Source organism: Penicillium longicatenatum (genome assembly GCF_028827895.1).
Source record: "Penicillium longicatenatum strain IBT 33135 chromosome Unknown contig_7_segment0_segment0, whole genome shotgun sequence".
In the NCBI taxonomy this organism is placed as follows: domain Eukaryota; kingdom Fungi; phylum Ascomycota; class Eurotiomycetes; order Eurotiales; family Aspergillaceae; genus Penicillium; species Penicillium longicatenatum.
The window spans coordinates 2,331,714-2,350,165 of NW_026643124.1; the positions used below are offsets into that span (position 1 = coordinate 2,331,714).

The 18,452-nt window shown below is 48.8% G+C and overlaps 7 protein-coding genes across 7 annotated transcripts; 2 read left to right on the forward strand and 5 right to left on the reverse strand.

The window, feature by feature from the left end:
- Positions 1 to 4: 4 nt before the first annotated feature.
- On the reverse strand, positions 5 to 2,673 carry N7484_011137 (putative C6 finger domain protein; the record flags this gene model as incomplete). The annotated part of the gene is made up of 3 exons (XM_057121524.1): positions 5 to 867; positions 950 to 1,340; positions 1,495 to 2,673. The coding sequence occupies 3 exons, from the start codon at positions 2,671 to 2,673 to the stop codon at positions 5 to 7; spliced, it is 2,433 nt and encodes an 810-aa protein (XP_056967278.1).
- Positions 2,674 to 4,250: 1,577 nt separating this feature from the next.
- N7484_011138 (putative formin binding protein) lies at positions 4,251 to 5,198 on the reverse strand (the record flags this gene model as incomplete). The annotated part of the gene is made up of 2 exons (XM_057121525.1): positions 4,251 to 5,114; positions 5,175 to 5,198. The coding sequence occupies 2 exons, from the start codon at positions 5,196 to 5,198 to the stop codon at positions 4,251 to 4,253; spliced, it is 888 nt and encodes a 295-aa protein (XP_056967279.1).
- Positions 5,199 to 5,849: 651 nt separating this feature from the next.
- On the reverse strand, positions 5,850 to 7,091 carry N7484_011139 (D-mandelate dehydrogenase-like dehydrogenase; the record flags this gene model as incomplete). Its single annotated transcript, XM_057121526.1, has 5 exons — positions 5,850 to 5,948; positions 5,999 to 6,238; positions 6,287 to 6,690; positions 6,755 to 6,969; positions 7,039 to 7,091. The coding sequence occupies 5 exons, from the start codon at positions 7,089 to 7,091 to the stop codon at positions 5,850 to 5,852; spliced, it is 1,011 nt and encodes a 336-aa protein (XP_056967280.1).
- Positions 7,092 to 7,586: 495 nt separating this feature from the next.
- Positions 7,587 to 8,854, reverse strand: N7484_011140 (O-methyltransferase; the record flags this gene model as incomplete). The annotated part of the gene is made up of 2 exons (XM_057121527.1): positions 7,587 to 8,612; positions 8,687 to 8,854. 2 exons carry the CDS (start codon positions 8,852 to 8,854, stop codon positions 7,587 to 7,589), a joined length of 1,194 nt encoding a protein of 397 aa, XP_056967281.1.
- A 1,103-nt stretch (positions 8,855 to 9,957) lies between these two features.
- N7484_011141 (uncharacterized protein) lies at positions 9,958 to 11,191 on the forward strand (the record flags this gene model as incomplete). Its single annotated transcript, XM_057121528.1, has 5 exons — positions 9,958 to 10,128; positions 10,184 to 10,331; positions 10,388 to 10,807; positions 10,856 to 10,889; positions 10,948 to 11,191. The coding sequence occupies 5 exons, from the start codon at positions 9,958 to 9,960 to the stop codon at positions 11,189 to 11,191; spliced, it is 1,017 nt and encodes a 338-aa protein (XP_056967282.1).
- A 2,298-nt stretch (positions 11,192 to 13,489) lies between these two features.
- N7484_011142 (putative cell cycle control protein (Cwf19)) lies at positions 13,490 to 15,674 on the reverse strand (the record flags this gene model as incomplete). Its single annotated transcript, XM_057121529.1, has 2 exons — positions 13,490 to 14,317; positions 14,376 to 15,674. The coding sequence occupies 2 exons, from the start codon at positions 15,672 to 15,674 to the stop codon at positions 13,490 to 13,492; spliced, it is 2,127 nt and encodes a 708-aa protein (XP_056967283.1).
- Positions 15,675 to 15,924: 250 nt separating this feature from the next.
- Positions 15,925 to 18,424, forward strand: N7484_011143 (uncharacterized protein; the record flags this gene model as incomplete). Its single annotated transcript, XM_057121530.1, has 4 exons — positions 15,925 to 15,964; positions 16,028 to 17,177; positions 17,802 to 17,941; positions 18,012 to 18,424. 4 exons carry the CDS (start codon positions 15,925 to 15,927, stop codon positions 18,422 to 18,424), a joined length of 1,743 nt encoding a protein of 580 aa, XP_056967284.1.
- Positions 18,425 to 18,452: the final 28 nt, after the last annotated feature.

Below are 18,452 nucleotides of genomic sequence, written 5' to 3' on the forward strand. Positions count from 1 at the left end.
TCAATCACTCCCGAGCAACCCACCATGAGCGAACTGCCATGCAGCAAATGCGCTTGTAGATCTGGGTGGTACCCTTGCCCTCGGCTTCTTCCTCGATGAACTTCTGTGCAACGAAGAGCTTGGTGCCAGATTCCTTCTCGTTGGTGTATCCGACCTTAGGCAAGCTGTTAGGGAAATCGGCCCAGCGTTGACCCAGGTGTCGCGCAATGGCAATGGAGTAGATAATATCACGGTTTTCGTAGGTATCAAGTAAATGACGGCAACGACCAAGGGTATCATCGATCTGCTTCGCGGAGCTAGCTTCATTATCATGAAGTGTTAGGAACTCCCCGAGCTCGCTCCAGAAGTCCAATTGACGTTGCATGAACTGATCAGGCGGGTTGGGTGGGCTGGCGGCATCCATTCCAAGTGTCCGAGACAAATGGTTGGAATCCAGGTAGTTCCAGCTCAAGAGAGCTTCCATCGCATCCAGACGGGCAGAAGTAGCGCACAGGTTCCAATCTTGCCCGTATTGGCCGTTTTCTGCTGCAGGTACTTGACGGCAGAGCACCATACTTCTCCAAATGATCGAAGCTTCGAAGCTCTCCAGGCGAGCAAGAGTGTTGGGGTCGCTGAGATTCCAGTCGTTGAATGCATTAATCAAAGCAGAGTAGTCAGCCATGAGCTGATTGTCTGCCATGAGAACCTGGAGTGCCTTCTCGGAATACCACCGAACTTCCAGGAGCTTATCGATAGCAGGTGCGTATGTGGCCAGGAAGACGGCCTGGATTTCTTCGAGCCGACCAGGAGGGAGGTTTCCAATAGGATGAGGTGGGGGAGGGGCGATGCCTCGCAAAGCGATCAAGTCACTGACATGAAGGTTTTTCGCTGTTGGTGACGCTCGTTAGCTTTTTTGATACAAAAATCGCAAGCTAGAACAAAAAAAGGTGAACAAGGATTACGCGCATACCTTTGTAGACGGGCTCTGAGCTCTGAGGCCGAGGTTCGTGTGAAGCCTGCATTGTTGTAGGAGCTTGTTGTGTGTGGGGTGGTGCAATTGATGTATCAACAGAAGCTCTATGATCAACTTGGTGATCGGTGGAGGTGCTAGGTGATTCGGAGTGAAGGGATGGCGCAAATGGTTGTGAAGAAGCGGGCATGTACCCAGGAGGTGCAGAAGGGTACAAAGGCGCAGCTGCGACAGGGGGTCCTTGGGGGTTCACAACCAAGGATGGAGGAGGGTTTGGAGCAGGTTGGATGGCTGAGGGGGCTGACGCTGTAGGCCGAAACACCGGGTCGTAACCTAAACACTCGCGCTTGCTTTTCACGCAATTTCGGCAGACTGGATGTCCCTCGTCACACTGTAGAAAAAAATTAGATCGTCATCCAGGAAGAGCGGCGCGAAAATAGCGATGTCGTGGGTGAAGCGGGAGGACCGCAAAATAAACGATGGCGGGGTCTGCGGGCACAAGCGAGGCCGCCCCGCGGAAGCATCAAAACTCAACAACAACGTACCTTAATTCTTCGTTTACGACAAGTCAGACAACCGGTTTTTGTCCGTCGTTTGACTTCTTTCTTGTGTCGTCCCCCTGAAAGCAAATTATTAGGGTCGCCTTGAAATGGGTGGCGCATCTGCACGTTCGAATCCATACCCTGCTGTGAGACATTGGATGGGTATCCAGTCATGTACTGGCCCATGGATGACATGGGAGGCATAGGCGACCCAATTGGTGCTTGTGGCATCTGCCCCGGCTGTCCCTGACCGTTGCTCCCGGTGTTTGAATTCACTGACGAAAAGCCGGAGTACATATCTGAGCCTTGGTGCTGATAATTCTGTTGTGGCTGAGGCTGCGCCTGGAATTGATGCTGGGAGTGTGCTTGAGGTGGTGGATGATGATGTCCATCCGACTGCTGGGGAGTGCTTGGGTTCTGCGCATACTGGTAGCCATTGGGCGCGTCGTATGGTGTCGATCCATTCATAGACCCAGGCCCGCTGTGCCCCGGTTCAACAGACCCAGAGTGGGAGTCATGTGTGTTGAAATGGTCATCTGGGAATGTATGGTCATCGTCCATGGTAGGAATATCGGTCCCGATCGCTGGCAACGCGGAGTCAAATGTAGGCAGGGTTGTGTCAATTGCCGGAAGCGACAAGTCGTGCTCGGCGCCAGAGCCCACTGACTGAAATGCTGAATCGAATGAGGTCAACCCGGCGTCCATTAATGACTGGGACGTATCCATCGCAGGAAGGGAATGGTCTATGGGTGGGAGTGTAGATTCGATGGAGGGGGGAGCGGGGTTTGGCACGGGCGTAGTTTCATTCATTTGATCTGGTGGGTTCGAGGCGCTTGGTTGCTCGTTTGTCTCGGTAGTCGGTCGTGGTGGCTGGTTTTGAAGCCCTGGTGAGGGTTCATGCTGAGGCTCCGGTTGGGGTACATGTAGAGGCTGCACTTGAGGGACCGATTGAGGCACCGATTGAGGCTCAGGTTGAAGCTCTGGTTGGGATCCAGGTTGTGCCTCCGGTTGGAGCGCAGGTTGAGGCTCGCTGGTCGGGACTGGGGTGTGATTTGACTCCGGCACCGGCAGGTTTGTTTGTTCTGACGGTTGCTCCGTCTGCGGTGAAGGCTGGGGAGCTGGCGCATTTGATTCAGTCGCCATGGCGATTTCGCCGGGTTTGGGTTCTGTCGGTTCTGCCATATTTGCTATGGTCTTCCGAGCGATGCTATACGTTCAATCACCGTGGCGTATGTCCAATATTTGCGTCTATAAATCGAGGATTGCACGAGAGGCGAAAATGATCGAATTCTGCGGTCAAAGGTCGTGTAGCTTGTCAAGCAGAGGCAACACACCAGATCGATCGGGCTGGAACTGATAAATCATTTATTTCCTGTAGTCTAGAATCGTCAAATGTCAGCCCCAGTCACTTTTTTCTTCATTTAGCCCCAATAGTCAAAGTATTGTTCAAAATTGAATGCAGGTTGAACAGTCAAGTACAACCAAATCAATACATTAGGGAACAGCGGAAACAAGCTGCAATCCGTGCACAAATCGGCGGTTCTCAGTCCAGTCCAACATATAGAATGCAATACGCAAATCCAATCGACAGAACCAACAGTATGACTCCCAGGAATAGAGAATCTTCAGTGGAACAGTGAATTGCACAGGAGCATGTACATTTCAAGGTTTTTTCCACCGAATGTCTTGCCCGCCGACCGGGGTTGGATTGTCGCATTCTTCTCGCTGGAGCCCCAGCCCCAATCTTCCCCGCTCACAGCCACGGCCACAGTCCGACTTCGTGATCGCGGAGCAATTTTGAAAATGGGTAGCGGTCCACTGACATAGGCAGACTTGGTCATGAGGGTTCTGGGGAGGAGAATCTGCGGGCTCTTGCGCGGGTGGGAGGACGATGCGATTCGAGAGAACCAAGGCCGATTGACGGTGGAGAGAAAGCGGGATTGCTGCAAATAGAATAGACTTACCGGGTAAGAACGCTCAAAATGGTGAATGAAAGGAAATGCACAGGTGGCGGGGAGACCGTGCGAGTCTGGAGGGTTGCGGTGGTCGTGGAAGAGATGCGCGAAGTTGGAGAGAACCAAAGGAGCTTTCTTTTCCGGCGATCAAAGTCTCCGCTCCAGAAAAAAAAAATCATTGGGGTGGCAACGCTATACTAGACAACCACACTACTCCAGGGACAGATTTACGAATATTTTTATTATTTTAGATTCAAGAATCATGCATTTAGATTCATCTTTCGATTTTGCGCTCTCTTGGCTCTGTTGGCCGCACAAAAAAGTGGTGCAGGGCCCATATCTATATACTTCTTCCAACTGAACTCTGTAAATGCGGTGTATTGACAGGGCCCCCAATGCCCTTTACATTGCTTCTTAATAATATTGATTGGGGTGATTTAGTTTCGCTATCTGTAAATGCCAGTCAATGAAGTTCAAGCATTTGACAGCTGATTCAATAACCCCATTGCCAAAGGCTTTGGTCCACAATTATGGTTGGTTGAGCATAACTCTTCGGCGTGCATTTATCGACGCGGAACAAGGCTCGAAAATCTCTAGCAAAAAAAGTTGTAGAGGATCTCGGGTTGACCATCCGTAAATATTCTGTATATCATCACGGACTCGGGCAAAGTGGATATGAACCTGCGCAGGTCGCTTATGCATCCCAATTATCGTATGTAATGACAGGGGATCTCGCAGCCGATGAAAATCTTAAGAAAGCGCTTATCATGATCATGATTCGTAGAGACAAAGTTGCGTCGGATATCATTTTCTCATCACCTTCGCTTTGCGCTTTTTGAAAACGACTCCAGGCACCTCCTCGCTTTCAGGGGCTGCACTCAACATGGGCACAGCAGAATCGTCAGCCTCCTCTTTCTTGATCGGGTTTGGTCCCTCCACGTCAGGGACCGTTGCGGCTGGAGCATTTGAGTCGGCAGTTTCATCTTCTTCTTTCTTAGATGCCAGGGTAAATGATGATTCCTGCTCTTTCGAATCAACTGCCTCTGTCTCCATCTTAGGCTTTTTCAAATCTTTAGTAGATGCAAGCAGAGCATCAAGGTCACCGTCGTCACCATCATCTTCCGCCCCAGGATATGTCTTCATCCTCGATCCCCACCCTTTGCTCACATATTGCTCCGGGATTTGTCCACCCTCCTCATCTTCATCACCCTCAAGCTTGCGCTTTCGAATACCAATAGACTTGGCTGACTCCGGTAAACCGTCAAGTCGTGTCTCGGAAACTGTTTGCCATTCTCCAGTCAAGGCCATGTCACCGCGGTATTCCTGAGGGATAGCGACACCCATTTCAGCAAGTTGCGCCATCTGTTTCTTTCTTTCCTCCACGCTAACGGGTCGGTTGGTCGGGGCAGCGGCGCGTTTAGCTGGGACTGGGGCTGAGGGTTTGCCTTCAGACTTCGACGCGGATGGTTCGCCCGAGACGGCTTGTCGCAAACGTTCTACCTCACTCTTGGCTCGTTGTGTTTCTCTCTGTTGCATTTCATTGTTCTTGTGGATATCGCGCAGGAAGCGCTTTAGACTGCCTTGGTGTTTGGGGCTTGCTTCATGTTGGGTCTTTTCGAAGGGTGTGTCACGAATGAAGATCTTGCATTGTTTGCACCAGTGGCGTGGCTGAGTCGAAGAAGATTTTATTAGCGGGTGAATAATATAGAATTAGTGACTTAAACTTACCGCTGATTTCCAATATTCGGCCATGGCGATGTGTTGTGTTGCTGGAGATGAGGTCACAAAATGAATGAAGATGAAAGCTCCCGCGATCGGCCTAGTCCCGATGCAGAAGGCCCGTCACTACGTATCTTCAGGCTTCTGCTGTATACTTCTTAGGAATCATTAATTGAACACTTATTTATATCCCTAGGCACGGCGCATTATTAAAATTTTGATCTTTCTTTTATCATCGAGTTCATACCCATGTACCCATATACTCACCCTAGGCTACCCTAGAATGCGAGAGTTGGTACCTTTTCACCTGGATTGAAATGCTAGCGTATATTCCGGCGCCTTCTCTTTAATGTTGATTTCAGTCAAGCGAGGCCAAATTATCTTTGAAACCTGCCCACGAAATTAGGTACAGTAGCGTTTTGCCAGAGTCACGGTTATTGCGTGACAATATATATGGTTAAAGAGGTATCCAACTAACACGCCATGTTGTTCGATTAGCGCTCCTTTTTCTTCCGCTTGTTAACACCATTACTTTATTCGAAGATTGTTCTTTTCAATATAAAAAAAGGGACTGTGCGTTTTTCTCTATGTTCGTTTGAAATGATCTAACTTCACAGCCATGATATCCTTCTCCGCCAAGCCGATACATCTCTGTAAAGCGAGCTAGTTCCAAGGCCCCAAAAATTACATATCGGCTTGCTCGGGGACAGGACTTTTAAGCTTTCCAGTCTCGAGAGCCTGGCGAATATTGTCAATGGCCCATACTTCCATCGCAGTTATGGTCTAAAATCGATTAGCTCACTGTGTTCGAAGTAGAATACATCCCCGCTTACCTCAACAGTCCAAGTACCCATGTGAGGCACCAACATGACATTATGGTTGCTCAGTAGTCCAGGGTGAATATTCGGTTCCTCCTCAAAGACATCGAGACCAGCAGAGAAAACTTTGCCACTATCGAGAGCCTCGACGAGCGCAGCCTCATCCATAACCGCCCCGCGGGCAGTATTAACCACGACTACGCCATCCTTCATCTTGGCAAATTCCGCCTTGCTGATAATGTGACGAGTGTTTTTCTATTCAAGTCAGTGTCGTCAAGCTCAGAGATTCAAGAGTGAACTTACATTCAATGGCAGATTCAGGCTGAGCACATCACTGGCCGCAAGCAGCTCATCAAAAGTCACGTATTGAGCTCCACCCGAAAGCTCCTCACTCAACTGACGTCTGTTGTGGTAGATGACCTTCATACCAAAAGCCTCAGCCTTTTTCTTCAGGTTACGCCCAATACCACCCATTCCCAAGATTCCCAAGACTTTGCCTTCGGGATCATGGCCAACACCGATTGCGCCGCGGAATTTGCCCTCGCGCAGGGCGTGCATGCCGCCATTGAAGTTGCGCAGAGCACCGAGGATAAGGAAGATGTTCACGTCAGCTGTGGCATCGTCCACTGCGGTGGGGACGTTGGACACTCGGATGGGAGGGTTGCGAGTGCTGCAGGCGTGGACATCGATCATGTCATATCCAGCTCCTATTCAACAGTATTAGCACGTACTACATCAGATAATATGGTCATTGTCAGGAGAATGACAAACCACAGTGTGCCATGTATTTCAATGAGCTTGGCAGTGCATTCACCAGTTCTTCGTCGATCAAGCCAGTGATGGAGATAGAGTGGAAGGTACGGTAGATGGCAACGACGCCGTCGTATTTGCCCTCGCGGCACTCCTGTAGAAACTCGGCGCGATTGTTTGCTGCTGTCTTGACTAGCTCGCCGAGGTCACTCAGTGCATTCCAAGTCTTTTGCGCACTATTTTAGACCTATCAGTAAGAGCTATGGTGTTTGAGATTGCTCTGGCGAAAATTCTGGCGAACATACTGATCGATTTCTCCAATAAGGAGAATCTTGGTGCCAGTCACAGTAGAACCCATGAGTATGTTTTTATGAGACTATGTATGCATGGTTGTTACTTTGCTGCCCGCAAGTTTAGTCTCTGGTCCAGTCGCTCCTTACCGATAAGAAAAACGAGGGGTCGACCGACGGTAGCCGATGTCGCAAACACAGAATTTGTGAGCTGCAGGTGCTAAGAGGAAGTAATAGAATGCTCGAGGGTGTCAATACAGCAAGTATTGACAATATCAAAAAGATTAGAGCAATTGAAAAGGAGTAGAGTCAGAAATGACAGGAGGGATCGGCGGAGAAGAAAATGTAAGATCGTTATCTCGGACTTTTCCCCGCATGGGATCATGATTCATCCCCGTTCACCGATGATCGATAATAGACTTTCTATGATTGATGGATTGGCTTATATTTACAAGATGGAATAGGTCACTTTATAGCCAGTCATATCTATGTGATCGTCTTTTGCTCCCTGATCTCGCCTAGATCAAACCAAACGTGAAATATATGCACACCTCGCCCGTTGACTAAACCAGCTCTGCTTCAATCAAGCTCTCTGCAACTCCAGGACATGTGTGGACCTTGACAATTTTCAATCCACCTTTAGCAAGCAAGGTTTTCCATTGATCCTCTGTTCTCTCCGAGACATTTAGATGAGCCAGCATCATCATATCCATGTTCGACGCTGCCAAAGTGGGGTTCTCTTCGCTGACAACAATCTCATTAAACAGAACCCGTGAGTAGCCCCTCTTGAGTGCTGGGAGGAGGTTCTCAATGATCTTTACACTTTCGTCGTCACTCCAGTCATGGAGAATAGAATGAAGAGAGTAAGCACGAGCATATTTTATGGGCTGAGGCGTAAAGAAATCACGGGCCTGGGCCTCGAATGGGTTCTCCGCACCACTATCGACCACGCTGGCGATGACAGGCTCTCGATCCTGGAGAATTATCTTGCCAGGGTGAGAGGGATACCGCTTGGCAAAAGTAGCGAGATCATGGCCCCGGCCACCCCCAACATCAACTAAGAGAGTGTCGCCGATGCAGGGATCAAACCCCTCAACCATGCGGCTCTCAACAGGGTAAAAGTCGAACCAGTCCGGTTTGCCGGCACGGTATGCACTCATAAAAGAGCTGAAATAATCAAGGTAGGGCGGGGACTTGACGAGCCAGTCAAAAAAGGGTGACTCGGTCTGGTGCGCCGATTGAAAGGGGCCATCTGTTCCACTGGTAGTAGGGGGCTTGTATCCGTTCTTCTTGAAGTATTCCGGAAATCCATTGAATGAGGGACGTGACGCATCATAGCAGAAGCAGATGCTCTGTTGATAATTATCTGCTGCCAGGCCATCGCTCAGCTTGGTTGCGAGCAAGACCCCATCCTGGAAAGCAATGAGGTTCATGGCGACCAAGTGGCTTGTAAATCGTTGGAGGAGACCGATCTCAATCCCGGTCTTCTCGGACAAGACTGAAGGACCAAGTCCTGCAGAACCTGCTTCTTGTAGGTGTTGGAAGAGTTTGACATCGACGGCAATGCGGATAATGGCGGATTGGGCAGGCTGGGATGCAGTTGATTTAGTACTTTGAGTTTACATCACAAGCCATATAGAGCGCCAAATGGAAGGACACTCACCTCTGCCCAGAACGTACGCTGCATAAACTCGCTCGGAATTTCCAGGGATGCAGTGAGCGCGCGGCTGTAGTCAATTAGAGCCTCTCTTGAGCCTGCCTCGCCTTTGTCGAACGCAATGCGTGCAATAGCAATGCTTTCCAGTATCTCCGAGGGCGTTTGACAAGCCATTGCTACTGCGTTTAGATTGGTGATAAAAAAAAAATAACGAAGCTTGGTTTTATTTCAGGTGGCAATGGACAGGAAATACCAGGTCTAAAAAAACAGGCGCGGGCATCTGGGCTTCCGAGATTGCCTTACGACCTGGGGAAATCGTGAAAGCCAATTCACAAGCCGCATATTTCCGGCATTGAGCCGGCTACTGGCACTAGGAAACTTAGTGAGACCATTGGGAGCATGAGATGGCACAGGCTAAATACTTAGCGCCATCGAGGAGAAGCAGGCTTCCCAATCGTGATCTCGATTTCCTTCCAGTGCCGAGATTGAACCTCATTCAAGTGGAAAAATAGAGTAGTCAGCAGCCTATCCCCAAGATCTCATAATCGTATGATCTTATGAAGCGTGTCACAAAGAGATATAACGACCCAAGGGATCATGGAAAGTCTGGGTTGACATCCCGTGTGGGCCCGCTATGGGGCGGTTTCCTTGGCCCTGGCTCGCCTATGGGAATGGCGCGAACTCTCCATCGACGCCCCCGGAACTGATAGCGCCTGTGCCCCGGTCGCCCCCACAGTGTCCGAAAAGGGACAATGGAGGCTATACGCATACGGACCCCGGGTTATATCCGTTTATTCCTTCAAAATTGCCTGGATGGTGTGTGATACCATCCAAAGTAGCCTATGCCTTACTATATCACGCTGTATGGAGGATGTTCAAGCCCCTGCACTACATCAGCAGCGATGCTAGCGTGGCTCCTGCAGGCCCACTTCTGCAGGTTCAGCACGTCCAAGACTTCAAATTTGAGGTTCTTATTTGTTTTTCTGACGCGTCAGTCGCTACAAAAGTACCGCACGGTCGACCGTGGGCGCTGTGGTTCCCCTTTTCATTGGCAATGCTGTTATTTCCGATCGAAGATGTGCCGTAGCTAGCTCGATGAACAGGTCCTTTGTTTTATAATACCCTGCATGGCACTCTTTAATTAGTCCAATGGCCCGCCATTGGCGCTGTCTAAATTAAACCCTCGGCTACCATTTTTCACTTGACTTCTCGTGCCCTCGATCTTATTTCGCCCAGTCCTCATGAAATCTTGATTCGCGATCCCACCGTGACTGGCTATGGCCTCCTTCGATACAGATGTTGATTTCAGTGAAAGTCGGGCGAGAGAGATCAATGTCATCGGATGGGTGTTCACGGGTATCGCCATGGCGGCGGTATTCTTGAAGCTAATCAACAGGGTGGGAAGCAAGCGGCTTGGGTGGGACGACTTTTTTATTTTCTTCTCTTTGGTGAGGTGGTCTGTCTTGGAACTAGACCTGACATCTAACTTTGGAATGCTTCCAGGCTCTTAGCATTATCGCGACTGCTTTTGTCTCTTACTCGGTCACATTGGGTCTGGGCCGACATACAGCGGCAGTTGTGGCGGAATATGGATTTGAAAGATATGAAAAAGTCGCGTTCTGGCAGATCATTGCATTTCCTTTCAATATTGGTGAGTAATTCCCCCAGGCTCCCAATTGATGTTGACCTGCTAAGTCAACGGTGAAGGCGCATTTAGCTTTCCCAATATCTCTATTGCTATCCTCATTGTGCATCTACTGGACCCCAACCCGCTTCGAAAATGGCTCCTTTATGCCATGGTGATCTTTCAAGTCATTTTTGCTATGATCTCTGTCTTCATTGTGTTCTTCCAATGCAACCCTACTGCAATGATGTGGAATCCCACTTTGAATGGCACATGCTGGAGCTCAGATGTCTTCGATGACTTCTCCTACTGGGTCAGTGCCTATACAACCTTGACGGATATTATTTTGGCTCTGGTTCCAATCAGTGCATTCTGGAAATTACAAATGCCCTTCTCGACCAAGCTCGGGGTCTGCATTATGATGGGATTGACGATGCTTTCTGCAATTGTCACCATTGTGAAAGCCACATATCTACATCTATTTACGAACCACACCGACCCTCGTCAGTATTCTCTTTTCAATGATTGATACATTGACTAATCATTAATAGTCTGGGTTGTGGTACCATTGGTTCTCTGGGGCTTGTAAGTCCTAATCCAATCCCCTCCCCCCCAAAACGCCTTGTATATGCTGACTTGTTAGAATTGAGCAAAATGTTGTCATCGTTGCCGCTTGCATCCCGACCCTGCGCCCTTTCTTCCGCAAGGTATTCCAGTCTACCAAAGGTTCCTCTGGTGATAATACCTCACGAAGCCGGTCCGGATTCAAGGTCCCGGTCAATCCACTCCACAATTGGTCTAATCGCCCTGCTTCCGTGTCGGAATTTCCTCTGAAAGACACCATTCGACAAGAAAGCCGCGATGGAGAGAGCCATGCCAGTGAATAAAATGTATGGCTAAAGGTGGAATAAAATAGACCTCATTTGACATGTACTATCCTGAGTAGCTCAATGAGTTGGAATACACTCAGTGAGTTCGCCTCTAGCATCCTTATAGAAGTGCCTCAAAGAGAGGAAAGGCTCTACCCATAGAAAGCACCGTGTATACCTACGCAGATGCTGAACAGATTTCAGTCCAGACACAGACTAAGTACTAAGATCGATCCTTCACCTTGTTCTCAACTTGACGCTTCACTTGACACATGAATATAAACATCCCTTCGATTTCCCTCTCCCTCGCTCTCTTTCCTTCTCACAATCCTCCTCCTCCATCTATCCACACACGACTATAAATACCATCCACTTTCCTTTTTCTTTCTCCATCTTCCACCTCTCCCCAATTTGCAGCCTTCGACGATCACATCGACTATTGATACTAGTTGCATTTGAGTCTTGAGGTCTACGGAGTTCCAGCGAAGAACTCCCGTCGTCAGTGAGTTAATGATAATTGATTGATCGATTACCCAGAGATTTCTGCGAGACTAATCACTTTAGATCGCCTCAAGATTCAGGGGTCATCACAAAAGAAAAAGAAAAAAAAAAAAAAAAAAACCTCCACAAACGAAAAGAAAAAGGAAATTGAAAAGCCACTCTGGAGACCTTCAGAGCAGGACTCAGGGGCACCACACATTGATTTTCTCATGCTTCTTCACCTATCGTTGAAGAAACAATTGACACGACCGGTTTCAAGACAGTCAGTCTCACTGGTTCGATATTGAACATGTGTTGGAAGCGACAAGAACATCAGCCAATCCGAATCTAGTGTTCGTATTGGAAGTTCACTCAAAAACAACAAAGAAGCTCGAAGCTTTATCGTGATATGGACCATACCAGACGACGATAGCCTCGTTCCTCACATTCATCCCGTCAAAATTTGTTGATCTACCCTTTTCATCCTTCAAGAATGTGACTTTCCAGGCCAGCATGGCCACGAAACCCGAGGGGACTCACACTCATCGCTGAGTAAGATCCAGGGGGCGCACCTGTTACCACCGGGATCTGGCTCAACAGAAAAGGCCCGCCATTGTGACAGCTGGCCCCGCGATCGTCGCTGCGACATTCGGTGAAACTATCCTGAAGGACCTACAAGACGCAAGCAAGACACTTTTTCCTGTGACCGCCGCTGCGACGTCCAGGTCTTTCACCAACTGGGCATGTAATGTCATTTTTCCTTTCGCTTGCTAGTCCTGTCAGATGTTGCCAGCCATCAAGTATACACCATTCCATTTCATCATATAACTTCAAAGAGCCCCTCAATATCCGCATATGCCAAGTTTACCGACATACCACCAGAAGTGGCGAAGCAGTCAGTAGTGACACACGAAATCCGAGGATTGCAGACCCAGCCCTTGGAATATGGCCATTCTGGAGTTGAAGGAGAGGCGTAGCTCTCAATGTCTTCTTCGCATTCGACAAGGGTTCGCGCCAAAAGATAGAAAACAGATATCACATTCGATGACCAACTCGACGGGGTTTGAAAAGAGCGCTTCCTAGATAGTCTCTCCACGCATGAAAGATCTATGAATGTGGATACAACCGTCATAGGGGGTAGCAGTGTATCGAATCCAAAGGGAGGCTCTAGAATTCCTGACTCGCGAGAGTTTTCATTGACTTTGAAAGCACATGCTCAGACAGAACCTGTCTCGCACGGTTTTCTAGAGCATTACAGCTCCGAGGACACTCAACGTGAGCTTCGTTTACGTGCCGATTGCTTCACGATGGTACAGGCGAGGTCAAGTCAGCTGTCAGATTGTTTTCAAATGTATTTCACAACAGATGAAGGAAAAAAAATCGACGTGTGTCCCCCGAGATTTCGATGAAAAGACAGGTTCTAGTAACACCGAGCTTTCAGGCAGTGGTTGGTCTCATAGAAGTTTCTAGGTGATGGTTCAACGAATAATCATTACACTGGCCATGAGACTTGTTTTAAGTACATACTCAAGGTTACATACCTTACCAGCTTCTTACCCATACCTATTATGCAGGTGCATGGACAAGAGGTGTAGTCGGGAGCATTTAGGTCCCGGAAAATAAATATACACGGTTTGAAATGTCAGTAACATTCAACCTTGGAGCTGGATATGAAAACAATGATGATTTTCATTTATGAACATGGTAATATATTGTAATATGACCATAAAGTAATACAATGCCAGGTGAGACTCAAAGTCTGGAAGCGCTCTGCTTGAGCGGGTGGAATCAATTGAAGCAAAAAAAAAATAGTTTACAGGAAGTATAGCTCCACCATCACTCATATCCTTCAACTAAGATGCGAGTCCAATCAAATTTTCTCCAGCGCTTTCTGAACGGTTCTACCCTTCGGTCGGTTCCCCGTTGCCAGCGACCCTGGCGTTTGATGACGTCGGGAGCTACATCAAGCATGCCTCCAATGACCTCACGAGCAAATAAATCGCCACGAGGCCAGCGATTCTCATCTTCAACGATGTGTCCCAGACCACCATCCAGTTCGAACCAGACGTGGAAGTAGGGCATTTCCTTCACTAAGGTTTTCCGGAATGCAGATCGTCCCAGTCCCTGTTTGGACTTTGCAAGGGTATCGATAAGCTTGCGGTGTTGGGACCATTCGGATTCCGCACTGAGAATTGCCTCTTTGAAGAAGGCAGGAGACGTTTCTCCAAGACTATACGGAAGGGGAACCACCTCCATAGAAGCATGACGCTTGCGTTGTGGTTGAGCTGCGTTCTCGTAGAAGATAACATCTCGGCCTTGATCATGATACATGCGTGTGAGGCTCTTCATGAAGTTTCGGATTTCCTCCCATTCATCATCATCGCATTCTACTAAATTGTTCCGATGCCGGATTGGTACAATTGTGGCACCCCCTGAATTAATTTCGGGCTCGGTGGGAAGGGTAAGAAAAACCCTAGTTGCGAGGGAAACAACTGGTGCAATCGGGGGTGTGTTGGTATCTTCGTGATGACAAAGCGGGCAGTTGTCCAAGATCTTGTTCATCTTACGGAATTCATTGACCGTCGCGTTCTTGATGTCGATTTCAGAGCGATGAACTCTCTTTGCCAGCTTGGAAGCATTGTCATCCATGTACTCAAGTTCGTTCTATAGGCTAGTTAGAAACTCGAGGATAATTGAATTTAGTAAAATCCAACAAACTTACCTCGAATTTGCCATCACCCGCAATGCGCTCTGCTAACCGCTTGCCTTCTCCTCCGGCTTGGCCCCGAGTCTTGCGTTCTTCACGAACCATATCCTCGATAGTCATGTCTTCATTCGCCTGCACTAGACCCCTTTCGCGGCCCCGCTTGTTGTCAACGGGCACGACTTCATTCCGTGCGCCAGCAAGCATCCGATTCTGCTGAACACCTAGTACAACAATATCAGATTCCTTGCGGTTAGACATGGTCGCAGCTGCAGCAATATATTGCTCTTCGAGCTCAGCCGCGTTCGGGGCGTTCTTCAATTTTGCCTTCATCATTTGTGCCCTAAGACGATTCAATGCGGTAGGATCCAAAATCTGGGTAGTGTGCGCCGGGGGCTCAACATCCATTTTTTGTCCCTGTCCTTCAGCTTGAAGGTCATCCGCTGGATCGCGAAGATGGTCTTGTCGGTCTCTGCGGATATTATTTCGGAATTTTCTCTCTTGGAACAGCTCGCCACTCGGTTTGTCTTTGCCGACGTAGGATTTGCCGTACATCTTGCGTCGATCCATCTCCGTTTCTTCCTCGCGCGCATCATCGAAGGCTCGAAGGTCCCCAAGGCGTTCGAGGGCAACATCGTCAACATGTTTGCCGGTTTCCTTGGCTTCTCTGTAGATACCTTGGAGCTTGGCCATTCTCCATTGAGACCCCGAGTCTCCAAACGTGTAATCCACTTCATGTTGTGATGGCTCCTCTTGAATATCGTCAAGCTGCTTTCCATCCTTGAGATCACGAAGATGACTGTTGAGCTCTTTATCATGGATTTTAAGCTCAAAGTCGGCTTGAAGCATTGTAGGTTTCGGTACCTCTTCCATTCGAGTAGTATCCCGTCGATGAACGTATTCGACATCGAGCGCAGAGGGAGCCTGCATCCAAGAGTCTCGCTTCAGCTGGCTAGGTTCCTCAAGAGTGATCGTTTTAGGCGCAGAGGACTCTTCTTCATCGTGGCTGGAGCGGTGTCGACGCTTCTGCGCGTGGTCCTCATCGTCCCCTTGATTATCTGAACGGCGCGAGCGCTTATGTCTGTGGCCATCGTTATCTCGGTGTCGGGACTCGCGATCCTTTTCACTTCCCCGTTCGCGAGATCGCGACGAATGGCGTCGGTGGTGGTGGCTGGACCGGTGATGATGATGGTGTCGCGATGATCGGTCTTTGCTGCGGTCGCGATCACGATCTCGGTGACTTCGATCCCGGTCACTAGTCTCCCTTCTCTTCTCCTGATCCTGCGCCAATGATTTTTCAAAATCCTCCAGAGTCATCGTGTTGCTGTGTGATATGAAAGGAGAGGAGAAAGTTGAGGCGGAATGACGTTAATGCCGGGCGGTCCAGGCGCGCGGGCAGATCTTCCCCGCGACTAAAAAGAATTTCAGCAAAAAAAAAACCGAGCTTCCACTTCTTGCGCTTTCACCACTTCTGGTCAATTCAAGCTTGAAGTGATTCCCACTGTTTCATCGGCTTATTTTCACAATTATACCTGTATAGCCGTCTTGCCAAACACTACCTGTCATCATGGCGCCTCCAGTTTCCGTCGTCTGCGTGGGCATGGCAGGTAAGGCGATCAGCTCTCATCTGAATATGGCAAATGGAGCATAAATACTGACTTGCTTCTTAGGCTCTGGAAAGACTACATTCATGCAACGAATTAACTCACACCTTCACTCAAAACAACAAGTGCCGTATGTGCTTAACCTCGACCCCGCGGTGCACTCGGTACCCTTCGAGAGCAACATCGATATCCGGGATTCGATCAACTACAAGGAGGTCATGAAGCAATATAACCTTGGACCAAATGGTGGAATCCTGACATCCCTGAACTTGTTCGCCACCAAAGTCGACCAGATCATTTCCCTGCTGGAGAAGCGTACTGCTCCCAACCCGGAGAACCCCACTGCAAAGCAAATCGAGCACATTCTGGTCGATACCCCTGGTCAGATCGAGGTTTTCGTGTGGAGTGCCTCTGGTAGCATTCTTTTGGAGACACTCGCTTCGTCTTTTCCGACTGTTATCGCATATGTCATCGATACCCCGCGCGCCAGTTCAACCAGCACTTTCATGAGCAACATGCTCTATGCCTGCAGTATTCTTTACAAGACCAAGCTTCCGATGATTTTGGTCTTCAACAAGACCGATGTGAAAGATGCCGAATTTGCGAAGGAATGGATGACTGACTTTGACAAATTCCAAGAGGCTTTGCGGGAGGAAGAGGAAGCAGGTGCCTTCGGAGGTGAGGGCGGTATTGGTGGATTTGGAGCCGGAAGCGGATACATGGGATCACTTTTGAACAGCATGAGCTTAATGTTGGAAGAGTTCTATCGACACCTGAGCGTTGTCGGCGTGAGCTCCATGACTGGTGATGGAGTCGACGAGTTTTTTGAAGCTGTTGAGACCAAGCGACAAGAATTCGAGCGTGACTACAAGCCCGAGCTTGAGCGCAAGAAGAAGGAGCGTGAAGAAAGCAAAGATTCTCGGCGAGAGATGGAGCTGGGCAAGCTGATGCAAGACATGAACGTCAGCGGGTCTAGTCGCCGGCCGAATCAAGAGCCAGAGACTGTCAGTGAGGCAGAAGACGAGGAGGATGATATCATTAAGCGTGGGCTGGCAGATGGAGAGGATGATAGCGAGGAGGAGTATGTAGGACCCAGCGCCGGTAACGATGAGGGCCTCTCTAGTCGTTACCAGGAAGCTCTGTCGGGGTCTCAATCTACACCTTCAGACCAAGATAACAGCTTCACAAGATATCTGCGGGCTAGCCAAATCAATCAGTGAAGATATCAGGCCTCCAACTGGAGTTGATTGCGGTTCTGGAGTTGGTGGTACCAAGGCGCTATGTTGAACGATTCAAATGAGAAATAAATAAATATTCATTCAATTGCATACCTACTACAATTTTTATGTTCCAAATCGATCAATTTCTTGCATCTCCAACCTAGGGTAGTGGATTTGCAGAAATATTCCAAAACTACTACAGTACGTAATTACACTAAAATGCCTAACTAGACGGGCCCCAGGAACCCTTTATGATGTATGAAAACATGTACATTTCGCTTTGATCCAAGTATTTTGAGTTCTTATACACAGGGATATACCAAGAGTTTCTTCTGTGTACCATCATGTGTGCGGAACCAACTGGGGCAGCTTGGTGCAAACGATACAAATATAGTGACGTCACAAGGTTAGTATTCACTTCAAGGCTTGAGCTTCATTCGCAACTTCCGAATGTTCCTTCCTTTTGCTTCACAGGCACGCAAAAAGTTTCTTCAATATTTTAATTCCCACTTCTCTAGTCCAACACTTACTCTTTCACAAAGTCACGTCATTATGGATGTAAGCACCCTGGATATCCCAATATCCGCCTACGTGAATAGTCGACATGACATTCGCTTCAGCGCTAACACTAATGTGCTCAAGGTCTTTCAAGCCTACACTTACTCGACAGCAGGGTGGCTCACGTTACAAAGTGTGCCTTTGATTGGCGGACCAAGCATGATCGTAGCCATGCTTTCGGATGAGACTCGGCCAGCCAGCTGTATGTGACTTCGTTCAGCCCTGATTTTGACAAAGCAAGGTCTATATTAACAACTTGGGTTATCCTCTAGCCATGGAAATTTACTTTGCCCGAAGTTTCGGCTTCAGTCTTCTCACCGTAGCCGTGTTGACCGTGATGCTCACGGGCTCGATCCCTCTGGCAGCCAGCATTGCTGAGCCTGTTACTACCCAAGACTCGGACCCCAAGGCACCTTATGCCCTACCAACTCTCATGGCGACTTCCGTGTTTCACGCTCTCTCGGCCTTTTACACATACAGTTGGTATGTCACCGGGGGACAGAGTGTATTAGCGGTTGCGGTGGCTGGAAACTCGCTCCTTGCTTTTATTGGACTCTGGTGTGTGTTGTTCGCAAGCAGCGACGGCAAGATCAGTCGCCGAACTGGTGCGGACAAGAGGACAGCTGGGTTTCCATTCTCCAACAAGGAAGCTGATAAGAAGCGTGCTGGGAAGAAGCACATTTAATTAGTCTTTATGATGATGAAACCGGGGT